Genomic DNA, 25,433 nt, shown 5'->3' with positions numbered 1-25,433 from the left:
TTAACCCCCAGTTTTGTATTTTCCCGAGGGTAACAGGAGAAATTGGACCCCAAAATTTGTTGTCCAATTTGTCCTGAGTGCGCTGATACCCCATATGTGGAGGGGAACCACTGTTTGGGCGCATGGGAGGGCTCGGAAGGGAAGGAGCTCCATTTGGAATGCAGGCTTAGATGGAATGGTCTGCAGGTGTCACATTGCATTTGCAGAGCCCCTAATGTACCGAAACAGTAGAAACCCCCCCCAAGTGACACCATTTTGGAAACTAGACCCCCCAAGGACCTCAGCTAGATGTGTTGTGAGAGCTTTGAACCCCCAAGTGTTTCACTACAGTTTGTAACGCAGAGCCGTGAAAATTGAAAAAAAAAAATCTTTCCCCCAAAAATTATTTTTTAGCCCCCAGTTTTGTATTTTCCCGAGGGTAAGAGGAGAAATTTGACCCCAAAAGTTGTTGTCCAATTTGTCCTGAGTACGCTGATACCCCATATGTTGGGGGGAACCACCGTTTGGGCGCATGGGAGGGCTCGGAAGGGAAGGAGTGCCATTTGGAATGCAGACTTAGATGGAATGGTCTGCAGGCGTCACATTGCGTTTGCAGAACCCCTAATGTACCTAAACAGTAGAAATCCCCCACAAGTGACCCCATTTTGGAAACTAGACCCCCCATGGAACTTATCTAGATGTGTTGTGAGAACTTTGAACCCCCAAGTGTTTCACTACAGTTTATAACGCAGAGCCGTGAAAATAAAAAATCTTTTTTTCCCACAAAAATTATTTTTTAGCCCCCAGTTTTGTATTTTCCCAAGGGTAACAGGAGAAATTGGACCCCAAAAGTTGTTGTCCTATTTGTCCTGAGTACACTGATACCCCATATGTTGGGGTAATCCCCTGTTTGGGCACACGGGAGAGCTCGGAAGGGAAGAAGCACTGTTTTACTTTTTCAACGCAGAATTGGCTGGAATTGAGATTGGACGCCATGTCGCGTTTGGAGAGCCCCTGATGTGCCTAAACAGTGGAAACCCCCCAATTATAACTGAAACCCTAATCCAAACACACCCCTAACCCTAATCCCAACAGTAACCCTAACCACACCTCTAACCCTGACACACCCCTAACCCTAATCCCAACCCTATTCCCAACTGTAAATGTAATCTAAACCCTAACCGTAACTTTAGCCCCAACCCTAACTGTAGCCCTAACCCTAGCCCTAACCCTAGCCATAACCCTAACCCTAGCCCTAACCCTAGCCCAAACCCTAACCCTAGCCCTAACCCTAGCCCTAGCCCTAACCCTAGCCCTAATGGGAAAATGGAAATATACATTTTTTTAATTTTTCACTAACTAAGGGGTGATGAAGGGGGGTTTGATTTACTTTTATAGCGGGTTTTTTAGCGGATTTTTATGATTGGCAGCCGTCACACACTGAAAGACGCTTTTTATTGCAAAAAAAATTTTTTGCGTTACCACATTTTGAGAGCTATAATTTTTCCATATTTTGGTTCACAGAGTCATGTGAGGTCTTGTTTTTTGCGGGACGAGTTGACGTTTTTATTGGTAACATTTTCGGGCACGTTACATTTTTTGATCGCTTTTTATTCCGATTTTTGTGAGGCAGAATGACCAAAAACCAGCTATTCATGAATTTCTTTTGGGGGAGGCGTTTATACCGTTACGCGTTTGGTAAAATTGATAAATCAGTTTTATTCTTCGGGTCAGTACGATTACAACGATACCTCATTTATATCATGTTTTTATGTTTTGGCGCTTTTATACGATAAAAACTATTTTATAGAAAAAATAATTATTTTTGCATCGCTTTATTCTCAGGACTATAATTTTTTTTTTTTTTTTGCTGATGATGCTGTATGGCGGCTCGTTTTTTGCGGGACAAGATGACGCTTTCAGCGGTATCATGGTTATTTATATCTGTCTTTTTGATCGCGTGTTATTCCACTTTTTGTTCGGCGGTATGATAATAAAGCGTTGTTTTTTGCCTCGTTTTTTTTTTCTTACGGTGTTTACTGAAGGGGTTAACTAGTGGGCCAGTTTTATAGGTCGGGCTGTTACGGACGCGGCGATACTAAATATGTGTACTTTTATTGTTTTTTTTTTATTTAGATAAAGAAATGTATTTAGGGGAATAATATTTTATTTTTTTTTTTCATTATTTAGGAATTTTTTTTTTTTTTTTTTTACACATTTTGAAAAATTTTTTTTTTAACTTTTTTACATTGTCCCAGGGGGGGACATCACAGATCAGTGATCTGACAGTGTGCACAGCACTCTGTCAGATCACTGATCTGACTTAGAGCAGTGCAGGCTTCACAGTGCCTGCTCTGAGCAGGCTCTGTGAAGCCACCTCCCTCCCTGCAGGACCCGGACCCGCGGCCATCTTGGATCCAGGCCTGGAACAAGCAGGGAGGGAGGTAAGACCCTCGCAGCAACGCGATCACATCGCGTTGCTGCGGGGGGCTCAGGGAAGCCCGCATGGAGCCCCCTCCCTGCGGGAAGCTTCCCTATACCGCCGGCACATCGCGATCATCTTTGATCGCGGTGTGCCAGGGGTTAATGTGCCGGGAGCGGTCCGTGACCGCTCCTGGCACATAGTGCCGGATGTCAGCTGCGATAAACAGCTCCCTCCCTCCCTGCAGGACCCGGATCCGCGGCCATCTTGGATCCGGGCCTGGAACAAGCAGGGAGGGAGGTAAGACCCTCGCAGCAACGCGATCACATCGCGTTGCTGCGGGGGGCTCAGGGAAGCCCGCATGGAGCCCCCTCCCTGCGGGAAGCTTCCCTATACCGCCGGCACATCGCGATCATCTTTGATCGCGGTGTGCCAGGGGTTAATGTGCCGGGAGCGGTCCGTGACCGCTCCTGGCACATAGTGCCGGATGTCAGCTGCGATAAACAGCTGACACCCGCCCGCGATCGGCGGCGCTCCCCCCGTGAGCGCCGCCGATCGCGCTGGACGTACTATCCCGTCCGTGGTCATGGGGGCCCACCCCACCTCGACGGGATAGTACGTCCGATGTCAGAAAGGGGTTAAATAAAAAATAATAAATCTTAAAAAGTAAAATTTAAGTCCGTATGAACTTGCATTGGAAGAAACAACAGGTTTCTAAGTTCACTAACTTCCAATGCAAGTTCATACGGACTTAAATTTTACTTTTTAAGATTTATTATTTTTTATTTAACATTTTCAGGCGCTGGGACGCGCTAAACCGCGGGAAAAGGCTTCACATAACGCCGGCATTCTTTCCCTCCTTTTTATTTAAGCTTGCAGGCGCGCACACCATTTTTTTTTTCTCTGTCTTCCCGGCTTTTCTCCTTTTTTGGCGCATGAGCTCCCTCTGGTGGCGGTTGGCATTATTGCAGCCAGGAGTTTTTTTTTTTTCCTCCCGACTTTTCTTCACCTTTTGGCGCTTGAGCACCCTCTGGTGGCAGCCGGCATTATTGCGGCCGGGAATCTTTCCACGCTGTTGGGGGCGTTTCTTCTGCTTCCCCCTTCAGCGCTTGTGCCCGCCCACAGCGTTGCGCTGTCTCAGCGCTCTTTTTACCGCTTCCTGCTCCCTGTCGGAGTCTGCTCACCGCGTGGGACAGAGGATTTTCGGAGGAACACAGGCACCTGCGGCTGCCGCTGTTTTTTCGGCGAGCTCAGCGCTACTGCTCTCTCGGGCTCAACTCCTCCTGGCAGTACTTCTCCGCTCCAGGACAAGGTAATATCCACCTATGTCCAATCCCACCCCGGCCTTTGCCACTACGGCCATCCATTACGCCTGCACTCACTGTAAGAAAAAGTGGGCCTCAGGTCAGCCTTCACCCTTCTGCCCATTCTGCGTTCCTCCCACCATGTCCGTCCCTCAGGAAGCTCCTAGGTCCCGGGATGAGTGCACCCCCCTCCCCCGGAGTGGGCTGTTGCTATGTCTCAATCAGTTTCCGACCTGACTAAGGTGTCTCAGTCCCTGGTCCAGGCACTCGAACGTATCCTGCTTCTCTCTAATGCCACCAGTGCCACGAACGCCTCACACGGCGAATCGCTCGCACCTGTCCTAGACCCTCACAGAGGCAGACCGGACAAAAGAGACAGAAAAAGGACCTTATCTAAATCCTCTTCCAGTTCCCTGGACGGGATTCCCCTATCTGCCTGTTCCCCCTCCTCGAAGGCGGACGTCGGGTCTGATCTATCCTCTCAGTCGGAATCTGACTCTGATGCAGATCAGACTTCCGAAACGCAGGAGATGGTTGATAGCCTTATTTTGGCTATCATTCAGACGCTTGATCTTAAGGAGGATGAAGCGAGCTCTCAGGACGTCTCCGTTGCGTTTAAACGAATTAAACATCCTTCTAGGTTTTTTCCTAATCACAGGGAGTTTGATAACACGACCTCTACACACTGGAAAAACCCTGGTAAGCGTTTCGCTGGCAGGAAACGGCTAGACGTGTTTTCACTCCGACCTTGTCTCCAAATGGTCCGAGTCTCCTAAGGTCGACCCGCCCGTCTCCAGGCTATCCTCGCAGACGGTTCTGTCTATCCCGGACGCGGCTTCCCTTAAGGACCCCATGGACAGGCAAATCGAGGCATTAGCAAAATCGGCATTTGAGGCTTCCGGAGCCTTCCTCTGCCCTAGTTTCGCCTCGTCCTGGGTAGCCAAGGCTGTGTCAGCCTGGGCCAAAACCCTGCGCAGGGGCATTTTGGCCTCTGCTCCTGCTGAGAAACTGTCTGATTTAGCGGATCAGATTTCTCTTGCGGGAAAATACCTCATGAATGCCTCCCTTGATGCAGCGGCCTGCTCCACCAGGGCTAACAGCAACATTGTGGCTATTCGCCGGATTCTCTGGCTAAAGGCGTGGAACGCTGACCCCGCTTCTAGAAAAATCTCTCACTTGTCTGCCCTTCCAGGGTTCTAGACTCTTTGGCACGTAGCTGGATCAAATGATCTCGGATGCTACGGGTGGTAAGAGTACCTCCTTACCCCAATCCAAGCCGAAACGTCCCTTCAATTGGAGGGGCCCTCAGTCCTTTCATCCCTTTCGGTCCTTCGCCTCCTCAGGAAACCCCAACCAGAACCATTCTTCCTCGCAAGGAGACAGAAGAAATCCTTCTTTCAGGTCTCCACCGTGCTGGAGAGCTAAGAGCCACCCCGCAAGACCATCTGGATCTCGGGGCCACATATCCTCTAATAAATGACGGGTCGCCCCCACCTGGAAATCCCTCCAGGGTGGGAGGCCGACTTCTCCTGTTTTCAGAGGTGTGGCTATCGGTAGTCGACGACGCCTGGGTCAGGTAGATCGTCACTTCGGGCTACAAGATAGAATTTTCTTCGTCCCCAGGAAGATGTTTCCTGCTCTCTCGTCCTCCCAAACAGCCCTCCCACCTTTCAGGACTTCTCCAGGCCGTCGAGTCGCTCCTCACCTCAGGATTCGTAGCTCCGGTGCCTCATCGCGTGCGGTTTTTTTGGTTTTTACTCAAACCTGTTTGTGGTTCCAAAAAAGGACGGTTCTCTCTGTCCAATTTTGGATCTCAAGCGGCTGAACCGCCATCTCCTGATTCGGTGTTGCAGGATGGAATCTCTACGCTCGGTGATCGCGTCCATGGAACCGAGAGAGTTTCTGTGTTCCGTAGATATCCGAGATGCGTACCTTCACGTCCCTATTTGCGTACGACATCAGAGATTCCTCCGGTTCGCGATCCAGGGTCATCACTATCAGTTCACGGCCCTCCCTTTCGGTCTGGCGTCTGTGCCCAGGGTCTTTACGAAGGTCATGGCAGCTGTCATGGCCATCCTACGTTCAAAGGGAATTCTGGTAATCCCGTACCTCGACGACCTCTTGATCAAGGGTCTGTCCCGTCGGCATTGCAGCCAGAGCCTCCAGCTTACTCTGGACACGCTTCTTCGCCTCGGCTGGATAATCAATTACCAGAAGTCTTCCCTGATTCCATCTCAGTGGCTGGAGTTTCTGGGCATGGAATTCGACACCTCTCAGGCTCAGGTCTTTCTTCCCAAAGAGAAGTTCCTTTCTCTTTGTCGGGGAGTCAGGGCACTAAAGAGCCCGAATCCTCCGTCTCTCCGCCTTGCCATGAGGGTTTTGGGAAAGATGGTCGCCTCCATGGAAGCGGTCCTCTATGCCCAGTTCCACTCTCGTCCCCTCCAGCTGGCCCTTTTGTCGGCCTGGGACAGGAATCCACTTACCCTGGATCACCCGTTTCGCCTCTCCCCCAGAGTGAAACAGTCTCTCTCTTGGTGGACGCTGTCCACCTCCATTCTGTGCGGAAGGTCATTTCTCCCTCCCCGCTGGCAGGTGATCTCCACTGACGCCAGTCTCCAAGGTTGGGGAGCAGTTTTTCTCCACCTCACGGCCCAGGGCCGCTGGTCTGCTCAGGAGGTGCGCCTCCCTATCAACCTCTTGGAAATCAGAGCCATCTTCCTAGCCCTCATCCGCTGGGAGTCTCTCCTTTCAGGGAAACCGGTCCGCACTTAGTCGGACAACGCCACGGCCGTGGCTTACATAAACCATCAGGGAGGGACTCGCAGCGCACAAGTCATGGCGGAAACAGGAAAACATGGGCTACTTGCCGTATCAACCAAATACCCTGTTTTTTACATCTTTTACTAGCACTTGCGGATTACTGCAACATTTTTTCAAACTGAGTGTTTTTGGTTTTACTATTCTCTTTTGTGTCTTCAGGTTTCTTGGTGGTGTGTGAACATGATCATACAGACTTGTTCACTGTGCAAGTAGCCCATGTGTTCCTGTTTCCATAATTGTTCTCTTGTGTCTACAAGACTGGGGAGTTCCACCACTCCTCTTGGGCTATCTGCACAAAAGCTGTTCTACCCTGTATGCACACATGGATTTTTCCTCTCTGAACCCTGTTCACACAGTTTATATACAGATGATCAGGTTTTTAAATACATCAGATAGGGATTGCATACATTAGTTAGGACTGCTCTGATAAGGGTATACCGTGAAGATTGGTAGAGCAGCTTAGTATACATTTTTTGCAAAAAACGTATCAACCAAATACCCTGTTTTTTACATCTTTTACTAGCACTTGCGGATTACTGCAACATTTTTTCAAACTGAGTGTTTTTGGTTTTACTATTCTCTTTTGTGTCTTCAGGTTTCTTGGTGGTGTGTGAACATGATCATACAGACTTGTTCACTGTGCAAGTAGCCCATGTGTTCCTGTTTCCATAATTGTTCTCTTGTGTCTACAAGACTGGGGAGTTCCACCACTCCTCTTGGGCTATCTGCACAAAAGCTGTTCTACCCTGTATGCACACATGGATTTTTCCTCTCTGAACCCTGTTCACACAGGTTATATACAGATGATCAGGTTTTTAAATACATCAGATAGGGATTGCATACATTAGTTAGGACTGCTCTGATAAGGGTATACCGTGAAGATTGGTAGAGCAGCTTAGTATACATTTTTTGCAAAAAACGTATCAACCAAATACCCTGTTTTTTACATCTTTTACTAGCACTTGCGGATTACTGCAACATTTTTTCAAACTGAGTGTTTTTGGTTTTACTATTCTCTTTTGTGTCTTCAGGTTTCTTGGTGGTGTGTGAACATGATCATACAGACTTGTTCACTGTGCAAGTAGCCCATGTGTTCCTGTTTCCATAATTGTTCTCTTGTGTCTACAAGACTGGGGAGTTCCACCACTCCTCTTGGGCTATCTGCACAAAAGCTGTTCTACCCTGTATGCACACATGGATTTTTCCTCTCTGAACCCTGTTCACACAGGTTATATACAGATGATCAGGTTTTTAAATACATCAGATAGGGATTGCATACATTAGTTAGGACTGCTCTGATAAGGGTATACCGTGAAGATTGGTAGAGCAGCTTAGTATACATTTTTTGCAAAAAACGTATCAACCAAATACCCTGTTTTTTACATCTTTTACTAGCACTTGCGGATTACTGCAACATTTTTTCAAACTGAGTGTTTTTGGTTTTACTATTCTCTTTTGTGTCTTCAGGTTTCTTGGTGGTGTGTGAACATGATCATACAGACTTGTTCACTGTGCAAGTAGCCCATGTGTTCCTGTTTCCATAATTGTTCTCTTGTGTCTACAAGACTGGGGAGTTCCACCACTCCTCTTGGGCTATCTGCACAAAAGCTGTTCTACCCTGTATGCACACATGGATTTTTCCTCTCTGAACCCTGTTCACACAGGTTATATACAGATGATCAGGTTTTTAAATACATCAGATAGGGATTGCATACATTAGTTAGGACTGCTCTGATAAGGGTATACCGTGAAGATTGGTAGAGCAGCTTAGTATACATTTTTTGCAAAAAACGTATCAACCAAATACCCTGTTTTTTACATCTTTTACTAGCACTTGCGGATTACTGCAACATTTTTTCAAACTGAGTGTTTTTGGTTTTACTATTCTCTTTTGTGTCTTCAGGTTTCTTGGTGGTGTGTGAACATGATCATACAGACTTGTTCACTGTGCAAGTAGCCCATGTGTTCCTGTTTCCATAATTGTTCTCTTGTGTCTACAAGACTGGGGAGTTCCACCACTCCTCTTGGGCTATCTGCACAAAAGCTGTTCTACCCTGTATGCACACATGGATTTTTCCTCTCTGAACCCTGTTCACACAGGTTATATACAGATGATCAGGTTTTTAAATACATCAGATAGGGATTGCATACATTAGTTAGGACTGCTCTGATAAGGGTATACCGTGAAGATTGGTAGAGCAGCTTAGTATACATTTTTTGCAAAAAACGTATCAACCAAATACCCTGTTTTTTACATCTTTTACTAGCACTTGCGGATTACTGCAACATTTTTTCAAACTGAGTGTTTTTGGTTTTACTATTCTCTTTTGTGTCTTCAGGTTTCTTGGTGGTGTGTGAACATGATCATACAGACTTGTTCACTGTGCAAGTAGCCCATGTGTTCCTGTTTCCATAATTGTTCTCTTGTGTCTACAAGACTGGGGAGTTCCACCACTCCTCTTGGGCTATCTGCACAAAAGCTGTTCTACCCTGTATGCACACATGGATTTTTCCTCTCTGAACCCTGTTCACACAGGTTATATACAGATGATCAGGTTTTTAAATACATCAGATAGGGATTGCATACATTAGTTAGGACTGCTCTGATAAGGGTATACCGTGAAGATTGGTAGAGCAGCTTAGTATACATTTTTTGCAAAAAACGTATCAACCAAATACCCTGTTTTTTACATCTTTTACTAGCACTTGCGGATTACTGCAACATTTTTTCAAACTGAGTGTTTTTGGTTTTACTATTCTCTTTTGTGTCTTCAGGTTTCTTGGTGGTGTGTGAACATGATCATACAGACTTGTTCACTGTGCAAGTAGCCCATGTGTTCCTGTTTCCATAATTGTTCTCTTGTGTCTACAAGACTGGGGAGTTCCACCACTCCTCTTGGGCTATCTGCACAAAAGCTGTTCTACCCTGTATGCACACATGGATTTTTCCTCTCTGAACCCTGTTCACACAGGTTATATACAGATGATCAGGTTTTTAAATACATCAGATAGGGATTGCATACATTAGTTAGGACTGCTCTGATAAGGGTATACCGTGAAGATTGGTAGAGCAGCTTAGTATACATTTTTTGCAAAAAACGTATCAACCAAATACCCTGTTTTTTACATCTTTTACTAGCACTTGCGGATTACTGCAACATTTTTTCAAACTGAGTGTTTTTGGTTTTACTATTCTCTTTTGTGTCTTCAAGTCATGGCGGAAGTGGCAAAAATTCTGCGTTGGGCGAGGATCACGTTCCTCTCTGTCAGCCGTCCACTTCCCAGGGGTGAACAATTGTAAAACCCACTTTCTCAGGGGCGAGTGGTCTCTTCTCCCCTCAATCTTCAGCCAGATTTGCTAGCGGTGGGGCGTCCCAGACGTCGACTTGATGGCCTCCCGGGCAAACCACAAGGTTCCCCAGTACGTCTCTAGATCTCGGGATCCGATGGCCGATGCGACGCACTCGTGATCCCGTGGACTCAGTTCCAGATGCCCTATCTGTTCCCACCCCTCCCCTTGATCCCAAGGGTCGTAAAAAAGATCAAGACAGAAGGGGTCCCCGTACTCTTAGTAGCTCCAGATTGGCCTCGCAGGGCCTGGTATGCGGAACTGGTGAACATGCTATCGGACGTTCCGTGGAGGCTTCCGGATCGTCCGGACCTTCTTTTGCAGGGGCCCCTCTTCCACCCGAATTCTCGGTCTCTGAATTTAACGGTATGGCCGTTGAGGCCGCGGTCCTGAAGGACGCGGGTTTTTCTCATAGTGTCATCCAGACTATGTTAAGGGCGAGAAAACCGGCTTCCTCGCGTATTTATGACAGGTGTTGGAAGGCCTTTTTCCGGTGGTGTCAGGACAACAATCTGTTTCCTATGACCTTTTCCCTTCCATCTCTTCTCAGTTTCCTTCAAGCGGGTCTAGATTCGGGTCTTTCCATTAGCACCTTGAAGGGTCAGATTTCCGCTCTGTCCGTTCTTTTTCAAAGAGACCTGGTCTCCCTGCCTCAGGTGCGGACCTTCATCCAGGGGGTCGCTCATATAGCTCCCCCTTATCATCCTCCTGTCGAGCCTTGGGACCTCAGCCTCGTTTTGGACGCCCTCCAGCGTGCGCCCTTTGAACCGATTCAGGACATTTCCTTCTCGTATCTATCCTGGAAGGTGGTCTTTCTGGTCGCCATCACCTCCATTAGAAGAGTGTCGGAGCTGGCGGCCTTATCCTGTCGTTCTCCCTTTCTAGTCCTGCATCAGGACAAAGTGGTTCTTCGTCCGGTTCCTTCCTTTCTACCAAAGGTGGTTTCGACTTTTCACATCAATGAGGACATTGTCCTCCCTTCCTTGTGCCCTTCCCCGGTTCATCCCTTGGAGAAATCTCTTTACAAGTTGGATGTGGTCAGGGCTATCCGAATTTATCTTGCCAGAACTGCCTCTTTTCGTCAGGCCGATTCTCTGTTCATCGTCTCGGAAGGGTGGTGAAAGGGGCTCCCCGCCACCAAGTCCACAATTGCTTGTTGGATCCGTTCGGCGGTTCTGGAGGCATACCGTGTTCAAGACTAACGGCCTCCGTCGGGAGTGAGGGCTCACTCTACCCGGGCTGTGGGAGCTTCTTGGGCAGTTCGTCACCAAGCTTCAGCCTCGCAGGTTTGCAAGACCGCAGCGTGGTCATCCATTCACACCTTTGTCAAATTCTACAAGGTGCATACTCAGGCTTCTGGATGCAAGCCTGGGTAGGAGGATACTGGAGGCGGCGGTTTCTGACCGCCCGACCTAACTCCTCTTTTTCTGCAGAATATCCCGCCCTAGGGACTGCTTTTGGACGTCCCATGGTTACCTGTGTCCCCCAATGAGGCGAGAAAGAAAGAGGGATTTTTGGTTCTTACTGTAAAATCTCTTTCTTGGAGCCTTCATTGGGGGACACAGCACCCTCCCTTGAAGTTGTACCGTGTTGGCCAACGTGCCGTTGTTGTGGGTTGGTACATAGGTTGAGTTTTATATTACCTGTTCCTACTACTGCTTTTGCACCAACTGAGTTGCCTGGTGCCTGTCGGAGGGTGTATACTGCCGGGGAGGAGTTACTTCTTCTTTATTTGCATAGTGTCAACCTCCTAGTGCCAGCAGCATACACCCCTGGTTACCTGTGTCCCCCAATGAAGGTTCCAAGAAAAAGATTTTACGGTAAGAACCAAAAATCCCTCTTTTTTTTCCATATTTCACACTACTAATGTTAGTAGTGTGTATGTGCAAAATTTGGGCGCTCTAGCTATTAAATTAAAGGGTTAAATCGCGGAAAAAATTGGCGTGGGCTCCTGTGCAATTTTCTCCGCAGAGTGGTAAAGCCAGTGACTAAGGGCAGATATTAATAGCCTGGAGAGGGTCCATGGTTATTGGCTTCCCCCTGGCTAAAAACGTCTGCCCCCAGCCACCCCAAAAAAGGCACATCTGGAAGATGTGCCTATTCTGGCACTTGGCCACTCTCTTCCCATTTCCGTGTAGTGGTGGGATATGGGATAATGAAGGGTTAATGTCACCTTGCTATTGTAAGGTGACATTAAGCCAGATTAATAATGAAGAGGCGTCAATTATGACACCTATCCATTATTAATCCAATAGTATGAAATGGTTAAAAAAAACGCACATTATTACAAAGTATTTTAATGAAATAAATACACAGGTTGTTGTAATATTTTATTATACTGGTAATCCACCTGAAGACCCTTGTCACCTGAAAGAAATGTAAACAAAGCAAACAACAATATTCCATACCTTCCGACGATCAGTCTCATCTCACGCTGTAAATCCATCTGAAAGGGTTAATTAATTTTACAAGCAGAAGCCTGCTAATGCAGCCGCCCCTGCCTGTAAAAACCCGGCGAATGAATGGAATGTAGGTGAATGACCTGTAGTTACCTCGAGTTGCGGTGATGTGCCCTCTGCTGAATGTCCTCATATGAACTCGAGCCTGGGAAAATATTCTGAAAAGTTCTCTGCCCTTTAAGCCTATCAGAGAAATCTGTATACTTTTTCTTTCTTATAGCTTATAGCTTTCCTTATAGCCATCACTTAGGAGGGTCTTGGAGCTTGCTGCTTTGTCTTGTTGTGCCCCTTACCTTATTCTTCATCAGGATCAGACACTGTTGAGGCCAATTCCTTCTTTTCTCCCAAAGGTGGAATCAAATTTTCACATTTAATGAAGATATACCGTATATACTCGAGTATAAGCCGACCCGAGTATAAGCCGACCCACCTAATTTTGCCACAAAAAACTGGGAAAACTTATTGACTCGAGTATAAGCCTAGGGTGGAAATGCAGCATTTACCGGTGAATTTCAAAAATAAAAATAGATCATTATTTCCCCATAGCTGTGCCATATAGTGCTCTGCACCGTTCATATTTCCCCATAGCTGTGCCCCATATAGTGCTCTGCACCGTTCATTTTGTCCCATAGCTGTGCCCCGTATAGTGCTCTGCACCGTTCATTTTGTCCCATAGCTGTGCCCCATACTGTGCTCGGCACCGTTCATTATTGCCCCATATCTGTGCCCCATATACAATACTCTGCACCGTTCATTATTGTCCCATAGCTGTGCCCCATACTGTGCTCGGCACCGTTCATTTTGTCCCATAGCTGTGCCCCATACTGTGCTCGGCACCGTTCATTTTGTCCCATATCTGTGCCCCATACTGTGCTCGGCACCGTTCATTATTGCCCCATATCTGTGCCCCATATACAATGCTCTGCACCGTTCATTTTGTCCCATATCTGTGCCCCATACTGTGCTCGGCACCGTTCATTATTGCCCCATATCTGTGTCCCATATACAATGCTCTGCAGCGTTCATTGTGCCCCATAGCTGTGCCCCATATACAGTGTTCTGCACCGTTCATTGTGCCCCATAGCTGTGCCCCATATACAGTGCTCTGCACCGTTCATTGTGCCCCATAGCTGTGCCCCATATACAGTGCTCTGCACCGTTCATTGTGCCCCATAGCTGTGCCCCATATACAGTGCTCTGCACCGTTCAATGTGCCCCATAGCTGTGCCCCATATACAGTGCTCTGCACCGTTCATTGTGCCCCATAGCTGTGCCCCATATACAGTGCTCTGCACCATTCATTGTGCCCCATAGCTGTGCCCCATATACAGTGCTCGGCACCGTTCATTGTGCCCCATAGCTGTGCCCCATATACAGTGCTCTGCACCGTTCATTGTGCCCCATAGCTGTGCCCCATATAGTGCTCTGCACCGTTCATATTTCTCCATAGATGCTCTGCCATTGTCGCTGCTGCTGCAATAAAAAAAAAAAAACACATACTCACCTCTCTTGCTTGCAGCTCCCAGCGTCCGGTCCCGGCGCCTCCATCTTCCCGGCGTCTCTGCTCTGACTGTTCAGGCAGAGGGCGCCGCGCACACTATATGCGTCATCGCGCCCTCTGACCTGAACAGTCAGAGCGCAGACGCCGGGAAGATGGAGGCGCCGGGAAGATGGAGCGACGCCCGGCGGCTGGAACGCGGACAGGTGAATATAAAATACTTACCTAGTCCCAGCGATCCTGACGCTCCCTCTGCCTGGTCTTCGGTGCCGCAGCCTCTTTCTCTATCAGCGGTCACCGCCACCGCTGATTAGAGAAATGAATACGCGGCTCCACCCCTATGGGAGGTGGAGCCGCCTATTCATTTTTTTAATGAGCGGTCTTACATGACCGCTGAAGAGGGGAAGACGCTGCAGCACAGAAGACCGTGGGACGGCAGGGGGAGCGCCAGGATCGCCAGGACTAGGTAAGTATGCCTCAGCGCCCTCACCCGCCGACCCTGCCACCCACCTTGACTCGAGTATAAGCCGAGAGGGGCACTTTCAGCCCAAAAATTTGGGCTGAAAATCTCGGCTTATACTCGAGTATATACGGTAATTTTATCTTCCTTTTGTCCCACACTATCTCATCCTATTGAGAAGGCTCTGCACAGGTTGAACACTGTCAGAGCCGTAAGGTATTAGTTATTGGCCACCGCCTCATTTAGTCGTTCTGATTTAATGATGAGCGGAAGTGCTCAGATAAAATCTTATCGAACATCTGGGCGTGCTCGTATATAACAAACAGGCAATTCCCACATGTGTTGAGGCTGTCTAACAGCTGCAAATCATGCAGCCACAGAGACTCGAACATAATATGCTAGCACTCCCAGACATTCGGATAACACCTGCACCTGAGTGTGCTTGGATAAGACATTATCCAAGCATGTTCGGTCATAGCTAGTTTTAATACTTTGTTTGTTATACCACAGAGCCCTTGTAGGGGTCGTTTTAGAAGAAACCTAAAGCAACCATTGCCCGTTGGATCAAGATAGCTATTATCTAGGGGTATAAGTCTAAGGCCAGGGTGGCCCCGTTTAGAATTAAGGCGCGATCCATGCGAGATGTAAGAGGTTCCTGAGCAGTTTGCCATCAGGCATCGGCATTGCAGTTTGTAAAGCAGCTACTTGGGCATCGGTGCATACATTTTCTAAGTTTTACAGTGTGCACACTTTTGCCTCGGCAGATGCAAGTCTTTGTAGGAAGATAGGCTACGTTCACACTAGCGTTATGCTAGTTTGCGTCGGGCGACGCAGCTGCGACGCATGCGTCATGCGCCCCTATATTTAACATGGGGGACGCATGCGTTTTTGTTTGTTGCGTTGTGCGACGCATGCGTCTTTTTTGCCGCAAGCGTCGGACCAAGAAAACGCAACAAGTTGTATTTTTCTTGCGTCCAGATTTCGGCAAAAAACGACGCATGCGTCGCAAAACGCAGCGTTTTTGCATGCGTTTTGGTGCGTTTTTATTTGCGTTGTGCGTTGCGTCGCCTACGCAGCGGCGCACAACGCAAATGTGAACGTAGCCATACTGCAGGCAGGTCAGTAGACCAGACTTCCGCTTGAGTTACAGCAGAAGACTAGGTGGTAACGGTATGATATTTAATACTATTTCGCTAGTGACCACTTTAGGACGTCCCATGATTCTGTGTCCTCCAATAAGATGAACAAGAAAAAAAGATTTTTTTACTTGCTTTAAAACCTGTTTCTCGTGGTCTTCATTGGGGGACACAGCTCCTCCTCTTGGTTGCCTGGCTGGGAGTACAGTGATGTTTCTTCTTGCCTTAATTCTTTTCTTGTCACCTCCTACTGCTTTCTCACAAAACTGAGGAAGCCTGGCTCCAGCAGGCGAGGTATAGTCTGCTGGGGTGGAGACAATTTTATTTAAATGCAATAATTGTGTCAGCTTGAGGGTATGTGCACACGTCCGGATTTCTTGCAGAAATTTACTGAAGAAAACCGGAAATTTTCTGCAAGAAATCCGCATTTTTTCTTTTGCGTTTTTTTCGCGTTTTTCTTAGCATTTTGCAAGCGTAATTAGCTTGTAGAATGCTAAAGTTTTCCAAGCGATCTGTAGCATCGCTTGGAAAACTGACAGGTTGGTCACACTTGTCAAACATAGTGTTTGACAAGTGTGACCAACTTTTTACTATAGATGCAGCCTATGCCGCATCTATAGTAAAAAATAGAATGTTTAAAAATAATTAAAAAAATTAAAAAAATGGTTATACTCACCCTGTAGACAGCCGATCTCCTCAGCGGCGTCCATTCCTATAGATGGTGTGTGTGTGCAGGACTTTCGATGACGTCGCGGTCACGTGAGCTGTCGAGCGACCAATCACAGGACCGCGACATCATCGTAGGTCCTTCACACAGACCATCTATAGGAACAGAAGCGGCAGCATGCAGCGCAGAGAGGCGGGAAGACACCGGGGCCATCAGAGGGTAAGTATATCACTATTTTTTATTGTAATTCTTTTTTTTTTTACTAATTATATGGTGCCCAGTCCGTGGAGGAGAGTCTCCTCTCCTCCACCCTGGGTACCAACCGCACATAATCTGCTTACTTCCCGCATGGTGTGCACAGCCCCATGCGGAAAGTAAGCAGATCAATGCACTCCTAGGTGTGCGGAATTCCCGCAATTCCGCATTTTTAATGAACATGTTGCTTTTTTTTCCGCAATGCGATTTTTTTCGTGGAAAAAAAGCAACATTTGCACTAGAAATGCGGAATACACTGTAATTAATAGGAGGCATATGTAAGCGTTTTTTCCGCGTTTTTATAAAAAAATCCTGAACGTGTGCACATGGCCTGAAAGTGGCAGCAGACTATCCCATGATTGTGCCCCAATAAAGACTGCGAGAAACAGATTTTATAATAAGTAAAAAAATCTATTTTTATCCACCAGTATTATTTGTTTTATACTTGTGTAATGAGAACAGTGGAGATGGCAGGATTAGAGCTGATCATAGATGGGCCTTCTCCATCTGTCTGTGACTTTTACAATATTTGTTCCAGGGTGAAGATCTGAAACAATAAAAATGTTTCTTTATTTAACCCATTTCTTTTTGTACTGTTTTTCCTTGTGTGGAAATATTATGTCACTTATTTAGTAACATAGTAACATAGTTATTAAGGTTGAAGGAAGACTTTAAGTCCATCTAGTTAAACCCATAGCCTAACCTAACATGCCCTAACATGTTGATCCAGAGAAAGGCAAAAAAAGCCATGTGTCAAAGAGTAAGCTCCACTTTGGGGAAAAAAATTCCTTCCCGACTCCACATACGGCAATCAGACTAGTTCCCTGGATCAACGCCCTATCAAGGAATCTAGTATATATACCCTGCAACATTATACTTTTCAAGAAAGGCATCCAGTCCCCTCTTAAATTTTATGAATGAATCACTCATTACAACATCATACGGAAGAGAGTTCCATAGTCTCACTGCTCTTACTGTATAGAATCCGCGTCTGTTATTATGCTTAAACCTTGTTTCCTCCAGACGTAGAGGATGCCCCCTTGTCCTTGTCTTAGGTCTATGATTAAAAAGATCATCAGAAAGGTCTTTGTACTGTCCCCTCATATATTTATACATTAAAATAAGATCACCCCTTAGCCTTCGTTTTTTCCAAACTAAATAGCCCCAAGTGTAGCAACCTATCTTGGTCTTGCAGACCCCCCAGTCCTCTAATAACCTTAGTCGCTCTTCTCTGCACCCGCTCTAGTTCAGCTTTGTCTTTCTTATACAATGGAGACCTGTATAGAGGTAAAATTATGTTCTCCTCATGAGCATCTATGCCTCTTTTAATGCATCCCATTATTTTATTTGCCTTTGTAGCAGCTGCCTAACACTGGCCACTGAACATGAGTTTGTCATCCACCCATACACCCAGGTCTTTTTCATTGACGGTTTTGCCCAGAGTTTTAGAATTAAGCACATAGTCATACATCTTATTACTTCTACCCAAGTGCATGACCTTACATTTATCCCCATTAAAGCTCATTTGCCATTTATCAGCCCAAGCTTCTAGTTTACATAAATCATCCTGTAATATAAAATTGTCCTCCTCTGTATTGATTACCCTGCAGAGTTTAGTGTCATCTGCAAATATTGAAATTCTGCTCTGAATGCCCCCTACAAGGTCGTTAATAAATATGTTAAAAAGAAGAGGGCCCAATACTGACTCCTGTGGTACCCCACTGCTAACCGCGACCCAGTGTGCTCCATTAATAACCACCCTTTGTTTCCTATCCCTGAGCCAGCTCTTAACCCACTTACACATATTTTCCCCTATCCCCTTTATTCTCATTTTATGTATCAACCTTTTGTGTGGCACCGTATCAAAAGCTTTTGAAAAGTCCATATACACTACGTCCACTGGGTTCCCTTGGTCCAGTCCGGAACTTATCTCTTCATAGAAGCTGATCAGATTAGTCTGACAGGAATGGTCCCTAGTAAACCCGTGCTGATACTGGGTCATGAGGTTATTCCTCTTCAGATACTCCAGTATATCATCCCTTAGAATGCCCTCCAGGATTTTACCCACAGTAGAGGTTAAGCTTACTGGCCTATAATTTCCTGATTAGTACCATACTTTATTTTTTATATATTACATCTAAAGTTTAATAAGTTTGTTCCTTGCTGTTCTAAACGTACCCACAACAAAGAGGAAAAGTGTAGCTTGTTTTTTTTTTACCTGGTGTATGGCAAAGTGCAAGGAGTACCTATTGGGGGCTTTCAAAAAAGTTAGCTGTGCATGTGAGCTAGTGTGACACCCAGGTGTCTTGGTAGCCTATTGAAACGGCCAGTTGTGACTGTGAGAAGTGTGGTGTGGCTGTGTGAGATGACTATGAGGTGCGCTTAGCTCATTTTCAGCCTTTTGTGGTGGCTGAATGGACAATTGATTGTGAAAAGTGAAGTCTCCCTTTATAATCACATCAATATCGCGAGTGCAGCAAGTGGGTGATGTTTATGACATTCTAGTTTATACAATCTGAGAATACAACCTCTACACTTTCTATCTCCTCATATGTTCCTGTTATTATCTCCTGTAATTTTGTTATTACATGAGATCTTTATGATCTTCTTCCCATTTAGGTCACTGCAGTAGTAGGTCTTCTCAGTGGAGATCTTCTATATAAGGAAATTTTCCTAATTGACCCATCAAGGATGGATATGGACAAGGGGAAGATGGTGGAGAGGATATTACACCTCACCCTTGAGATCCTCTTCCAGCTTACTGGAGAGGTGAGAGATTCTAATGATGTCACATTACATTACTCTTATCTATGGGAATTACAGATGGACAGAACTGGAGAGGTGAGGACTCTGGAAATGTCTGTAGTGAGATTTATTAATGTGTCTCTCCATAACCAGGATTACACAGTAGTGAAGAAGACCTCTAGTGAGCGCTGTCAGGCCCCTGTGTCTGAGGGATGGGGAAGACCCCTGAGCCCAATCACGTGGCCTCCACTTCACCCCCTGATACATGAGGACATCAATGACCAGAAGATCCAAGAACTCAACAACAAGATGATTGAGCTGCTGACTGGAGAGGTGACACTGCTGGGAATGTGGAGAAGTTATATAATAACATTATGAAGGGATCAGGGGATGACAGTATCATTGTATGTGTCAGGTTCCTATAAGGTGTCAGGATGTAACCATCTATTTCTCCGTGGAGGAGTGGGAGTATTTAGAAGGAAACAAAGATTCGTACAAGGACGTCATGATGGAGGTTCCCCAGCCCTTCACATCACCAGGTAATAGACAGGACTAAATACACTCAGCCTATAATTATCTGTATCTAATGAATGAATTCAGTCCCTGTATGTGTTTCCTCCAGTTCTTTCCAGTAAGAGGACAACACCAGAGAGATGTCCCCATCTTCTTCCACAAGACTATAAACAAGAAAATTTCAGTGTTCCTCAGGATCATCAGGTAGGTGGAGATCCTGTGACGGCTGTGAAGGTCTTATGCTCAGTCTTGTTTTATCCACCAGAATTACATGTTTATAGTTGTGTAATTAGAACGGTGGAGATGTCAGGATTAGAGCTGATCATAGATGTGACTTCTCCATCTGTCTGTGACTTTTACAATCTTTGTTTCAGGGTGAAGATCTGACCAAAATTAATACTACAGGGACATATTTGAGGGTTTACGAGTGGTGTAAAGAGGAGATTCCTACATATGGCTACCCAGGTGAGTAGTAACCACTAAATGTAGAGAAGTCACAGATTCTCCTCAGTCACTGGCTGTCACTCCTTTATCGGTGGTGTAGTCCTACCATATCACAATTAAAGGTCACAATTCTGCCACTATAACACTACATGCTTCTCCACCAAAAAACTGTCTCAAATAGTTTGAGCATTTATATGACAAATATGCAAGGCCAGAAAATAAAAATTCCCTCTTCTTAGTATAGTAAATAGTGATGAGCGAATATACTCGTTACTCGAGATTTCCCGAGCATGCTCGGGTGTCCTCCAAGTATTTTTTAGTGCTCGGAGATTTAGTTTTCATCGCCGCAGCTGAATGATTTACATCTGTTAGCCAGCATAAGTACATGTGGGGGTTGCCTGGTTGCTAGGGAATTCCCACATGTAATCAAGCTGGCTAACAGATGTAAAATATTCAGCTGCGGCAATAAAAACGAAATCTCCGAGCACTAACAAATACTCGTAGGACACCCGAGCGTGCTCAAGAAATCTCGAGTAATGAGTATATTCGCTCATCACTAATCATAAATTAAATGTAATAATTTGTAATCTTGGCCAAATGTGAATTTCTTACAATAATAGCAGAGTTTCCCGTTATCCTGACTTTTCAGTTTTTGTGAGAAAAGATTTGTCTAACTTTAAAGAGGCTCACGATAAACTACACTAAAACACATTACTCTTATGCCATGATATATCTCTAAGTTGTGGGTGGTTGATAACTCTAAGTACTCCATGTCATGAATTTCATGATGTTGTTAATCCTAAGGAATTAAAATTACTCCTAAAATGGGGAGCGCTAATACTTTTTCTAGCCCCAATGGTCCATCGTAAATGAGTGCATCTCTGATTTAGTGCACTATATAGTTACATAGTTACATAGTTATTAAGGTTGAAGGAAGACTTTAAGTCCATCTACTTCAACCCATAGCCTAACCTAACTTGCCCTAACATGTTGATCCAGAGGAAGGCAAAAAAAAAACCATGTGGCAAAGAGTAAGCTCCACCTTGGGGAAAAAAATTCCTTCCCGACTCCACATACGGTAATCAGACTAGTTCCCTGGATCAACGCCCTATCAAGGAATCTAGTGTATATACCCTGTAACATTATACTTTTCCAGAAATGTATCCAGTCCCCTCTTAAATTTAAGTAATGAATCACTCATTACAACATCATACGGCAGAGAGTTCCATAGTCTCACTGCTCTTACAGTAAAGAATCCGCGTCTGTTATTATGCTTAAACCTTTTTTCCTCCAAACGTAGAGGATGCCCCCTTGTCCCTGTTTCAGGTCTATGATTAAAAAGATCATCAGAAAGGTCTTTGTACTGTCCCCTCATATATTTATACATTAACATAAGATCACCCCTTAGTCTTCGTTTTTCCAAACTAAATAGCCCCAAGAGTTATAACCTATCTTGGTATTGCAGACCCCCCAGTCCTCTAATAACCTTGGTCGCTCTTCTCTGCACCCGCTCCAGTTCAGCTATGTCTTTCTTATACACCGGAGACCAGAACTGTGCACAGTATTCTAAGTGTGGTCGAACAAGTGACTTGCATAGAGGTAAAATTATGTTCTCCTCATGAGCATCTATGCCTCTTTTAATGCATCCCATTATTTTATTTGCCTTTGTAGCAGCTGCCTAACACTGGCCACTAAATATGAGTTTGTCATCCACCCACACACCCAGGTCTTTTTCATTGACGGTTTTGCCCAGAGTTTTAGAATTAAGCACATAATTATACATCTTATTACTTCTACCCAAGTGCATGACCTTACATTTATCCCCATTAAAGCTCATTTGCCATTTATCAGCCCAAGCTTCTAGTTTACATAAATCATCCTGTAATATAAAATTGTCCTCCTCTGTATTGATTACCCTGCAGAGTTTAGTGTCATCTGCAAATATTGAAATTTTACTCTGAATGCCCCCTACAAGGTCATTAATAAATATGTTAAAAAGAAGAGGGCCCAATACTGACCCCTGTGGTACCCCACTGCTAACCGCTACCCAGTCCGAGTGTGCTCCATTAATAACCACCCTTTGTTTCCTATCCCTGAGCCAGCTCTCAACCCACTTACACATATTTTCCCCTATTCCCATTATTCTCATTTTATGTATCAACCTTTTGTGTGGCACCGTATCAAAAGCTTTTGAAAAGTCCATATACACTACATCTACTGGGTTCCCTTGGACCAGTCCGGAACTTACCTCTTCATAGAAACTGATCAAATTAGTCTGACATGAACGGTCCCTACTAAACCCGTGCTGATACTGGGTCATGAGGTTATTCCTCTTCAGATACTCCAGTATAGCATCCCTTAGAATGCCCTCCAGGATTTTACCCACAGTAGAGGTTAAGCTTACTGGCCTATAGTTTCCGAGTTCAGTTTTTGTTCCCTTTTTGAATATTGGCACCACATTTGCTATACGCCAGTCCTGTGGTACAGACCCTGTTATTATGGAGTCTTTAAAGATTAAAAATAATGGTCTATCAATGACTGTACTTAATTCCTACAGTACTCGAGGGTGTATCCCATCCGGGCCCGGAGATTTGTCAATTTTAGTGATTTTTAGACGCCGCCGCACTTCCTGCTGGGTTAAGCAGGTGACATTTAATGGGGAATTTTTATCACTAGTCATTTTGTCTGCCATGGGATTTTCTTGTGTAAATACTGATGAAAAAAAGTCATTTAGCATATTGGCTTTTTCCTCATCCTCATCCACCATTTCACCCAGACTATTTTTAAGGGGGCCAACACTATCATTTTTTAGTTTCTTACTATTTATGTAGTTAAAGAATATTTTGGGATTATTTTTACTCTCTCTGGCAATGAGTCTCTCTGTCTCAATCTTTGCTGCCTTGATTTGCTTTTTACAGAGTTTATTTAATTTTTTATATTTATTTAATGCCTCCTCACTACCTACTTCTTTTAATTCTCTAAATGCTTTCTTTTTGTCACTTATTGCGCCCCTTACAGCTCTATTTAGCCATATCAGTTTCCTCCTATTTCTAGTATGTTTATTCCCATACGGTATATACTGTGCACAGGTCCTATCCAGGATGCTAATAAATGTCTCCCATTTTCTTTGTGTATTTTTGTGTCTCAGGATATCGTCCCATTTAATTGCACCAAGATTCTCTCTCATCCGTTGGAAATTTGCCCTCCTGAAGTTTAGTGTCCTTGTAACCCCTCTATTACACATCTTTTTAAAGGATACATGAAAGCTTATTATTTTGTGATCGCTATTTCCCAAGTAACCCCCAACCCTTATATTTGCTATGCGGTCTGGCCTGTTGGTTAATATTAGGTCTAGCAGTGCCCCCCTTCTTGTTGGGTCCTGAACCAGCTGTGAAAGGTAATTGTCTCTCACAGTTGTCAAAAACCGATCACCTTTGCTGGAACTGCAGGTTTCTGTTCCCCAATCTATTTCAGGGTAGTTGAAGTCCCCCATAATAATGACTTCTCCTTGAGTCGCAGCTTCATCTATTTGCTTTACGAGGATATTCTCCATTGCTTCCATTATTTTTGGAGATTTATAACAAACCCCTATCAGTAATTTATTATTTTTTCCCCCTCCCCTTATCTCCACCCACAGGGATTCTACGTTGAAAAGTTTTCTCTAAGTGTCTAATATTTCTAAAAGAAACTCCCCAAACAGTAAATAATGTCCCCTTCGGTAATTTGGGTTGCTTAGTACTGCCATATCACATACTCTAATTCGGGGGTGCACATCATTTTTTGCTCCAAGGGCCACATTGCTATACTGAACCAATCCCAAGGGCAACAAAAACAATTTAATAGAGTACTTAAATGGGTACATCACTAGAATCCTCATCAGTACATTAATATATCACCACAACCAAGTTCTGCAAAAAAACTCAGTTTTTGCAGCAGAATCTTGCCAAATCCCCCTCATGAGCTCAAATCCCTACGTTTGGAGTTTTTTAAAGTTTTAACATGGCCATGAAGCACATTATGGATTGTTACTCGTGTATAAGATCGGACCAGCATCAGCACATGTATGCAGCACCAGAACCACCATCAGTACATGAATGCAGCACAAGAACCACTGTCAGTGCATCAAAGTAGCGCCATAACCCCCATCAGTACATATATGCACCACCAAACTAATGTAATGTCAGTTATGCCCCATATATAATTGTATTTCTTGAACCTACAATTCCCAGTATATCCTTAACTACAGTATGGTAAGGAAATGCTGGCGGTTGTTGTTACCAGCCAGAGTCAGACAGGGTACCATACAGGAGCTATAGTACTGGTGAGACACAGGCAGGATCACAAATAAACGTTTACATCCAGGTACCTTATAGGAGTCATCTTCTCTGATGCCAGTCAATCCAATTGTTTTTGTATTCATGCAGGACATACGGCATGTTGAGATTTCATGCCCAGAGCTCATCTTTGCAGACCTTCATCTTCTCCGTCTGCAGCAGCACCTCTTAACATGGTGCCCTTAGAAATAAAAGTTCATTCTGCCCCATAAATATAAATATTTCCCTTGCTGCACTTCTGAATATATAATTGCCCTCTCATTGTGCTTCCCTCACTGCCCCTTTCCTTAATTCCCCCACACACACATACTTCCCTTCTCAATAATGTATCCCACCCCCACACTGCACCTCTCCGTAATGTCCACCACAGTCCCCCTCTCAGTAATGTCTCCCACCACATTGCTGCCCTCCATAATATCGCCCTGATACTGCCCCTCTTCATAATACCGCCCACATAGCCCATCTCCTTTACGTTCCCGGCTAGGTTCACATTGCGTTTAGCGCAGATGCCCGATCTGCGCTAGCGAGAATGGACCCAAAAACGCTGCAGACAGCGTTCGAGGTCCATCACAAAATAACGGAACATCGCTAACGCATGCCAAAAATGGCATGCGTTAGGGATGTGTTACATACATTGCGGTCAATGGGTGTGTTAACGGATCCGTTACAATTCGTTAGTGGCGCTATGTAACGGATTCCGTTAGCGGATACCCACTAACGCAATGTGAACCTAGCCTTACACTGGTATTCTCCATAATGTCACATAAAGTACACTTTTCAATAATTTCTCCCTACACTACCTCTCTGCATAAAATCCCCCTTCAATGTGCTCTACACTATGCCTTTTTCACCGCACCTTAATTGCCCCATAACATCCCCCATTACCCCTTAATGTCCACCATTGCTCGATATGTCCCCTGGAAAGTAACATCAAAAACAAAACAAACACATTTAATCTTTGCCTCGTCATGGAGAGCTTACTGGTGCCTGTCGCTTCCTCCCTACCTCTGCAGCCTGGTACCAACAGCAGTGTCATGAGGTCAGTAGC

General features: G+C 45.2%; 1 protein-coding gene across 1 annotated transcript in view; it reads left to right on the top strand.

The window, feature by feature from the left end:
- Window positions 1-25,433, top strand: part of LOC138664007 (zinc finger protein 436-like) — a 55,827-nt gene that overhangs the window by 14,851 nt on the left and 15,543 nt on the right. Inside the window, exons 6-10 of the mRNA XM_069750402.1 lie at window positions 18,969-19,118; window positions 19,248-19,427; window positions 19,510-19,633; window positions 19,717-19,811; window positions 19,982-20,072. Coding sequence (XP_069606503.1) covers window positions 18,969-19,118; window positions 19,248-19,427; window positions 19,510-19,633; window positions 19,717-19,811; window positions 19,982-20,072 — 640 coding nt within the window. The remainder of the gene's footprint in view (window positions 1-18,968; window positions 19,119-19,247; window positions 19,428-19,509; window positions 19,634-19,716; window positions 19,812-19,981; window positions 20,073-25,433) is intronic.

The sequence above is a fragment of the Ranitomeya imitator genome, chromosome 2, assembly GCF_032444005.1.
Source record: "Ranitomeya imitator isolate aRanImi1 chromosome 2, aRanImi1.pri, whole genome shotgun sequence".
In the NCBI taxonomy this organism is placed as follows: domain Eukaryota; kingdom Metazoa; phylum Chordata; class Amphibia; order Anura; family Dendrobatidae; genus Ranitomeya; species Ranitomeya imitator.
Note: the sequence above shows the minus strand (reverse complement) of the source record. Positions and strands in the feature narration are given on the sequence as shown.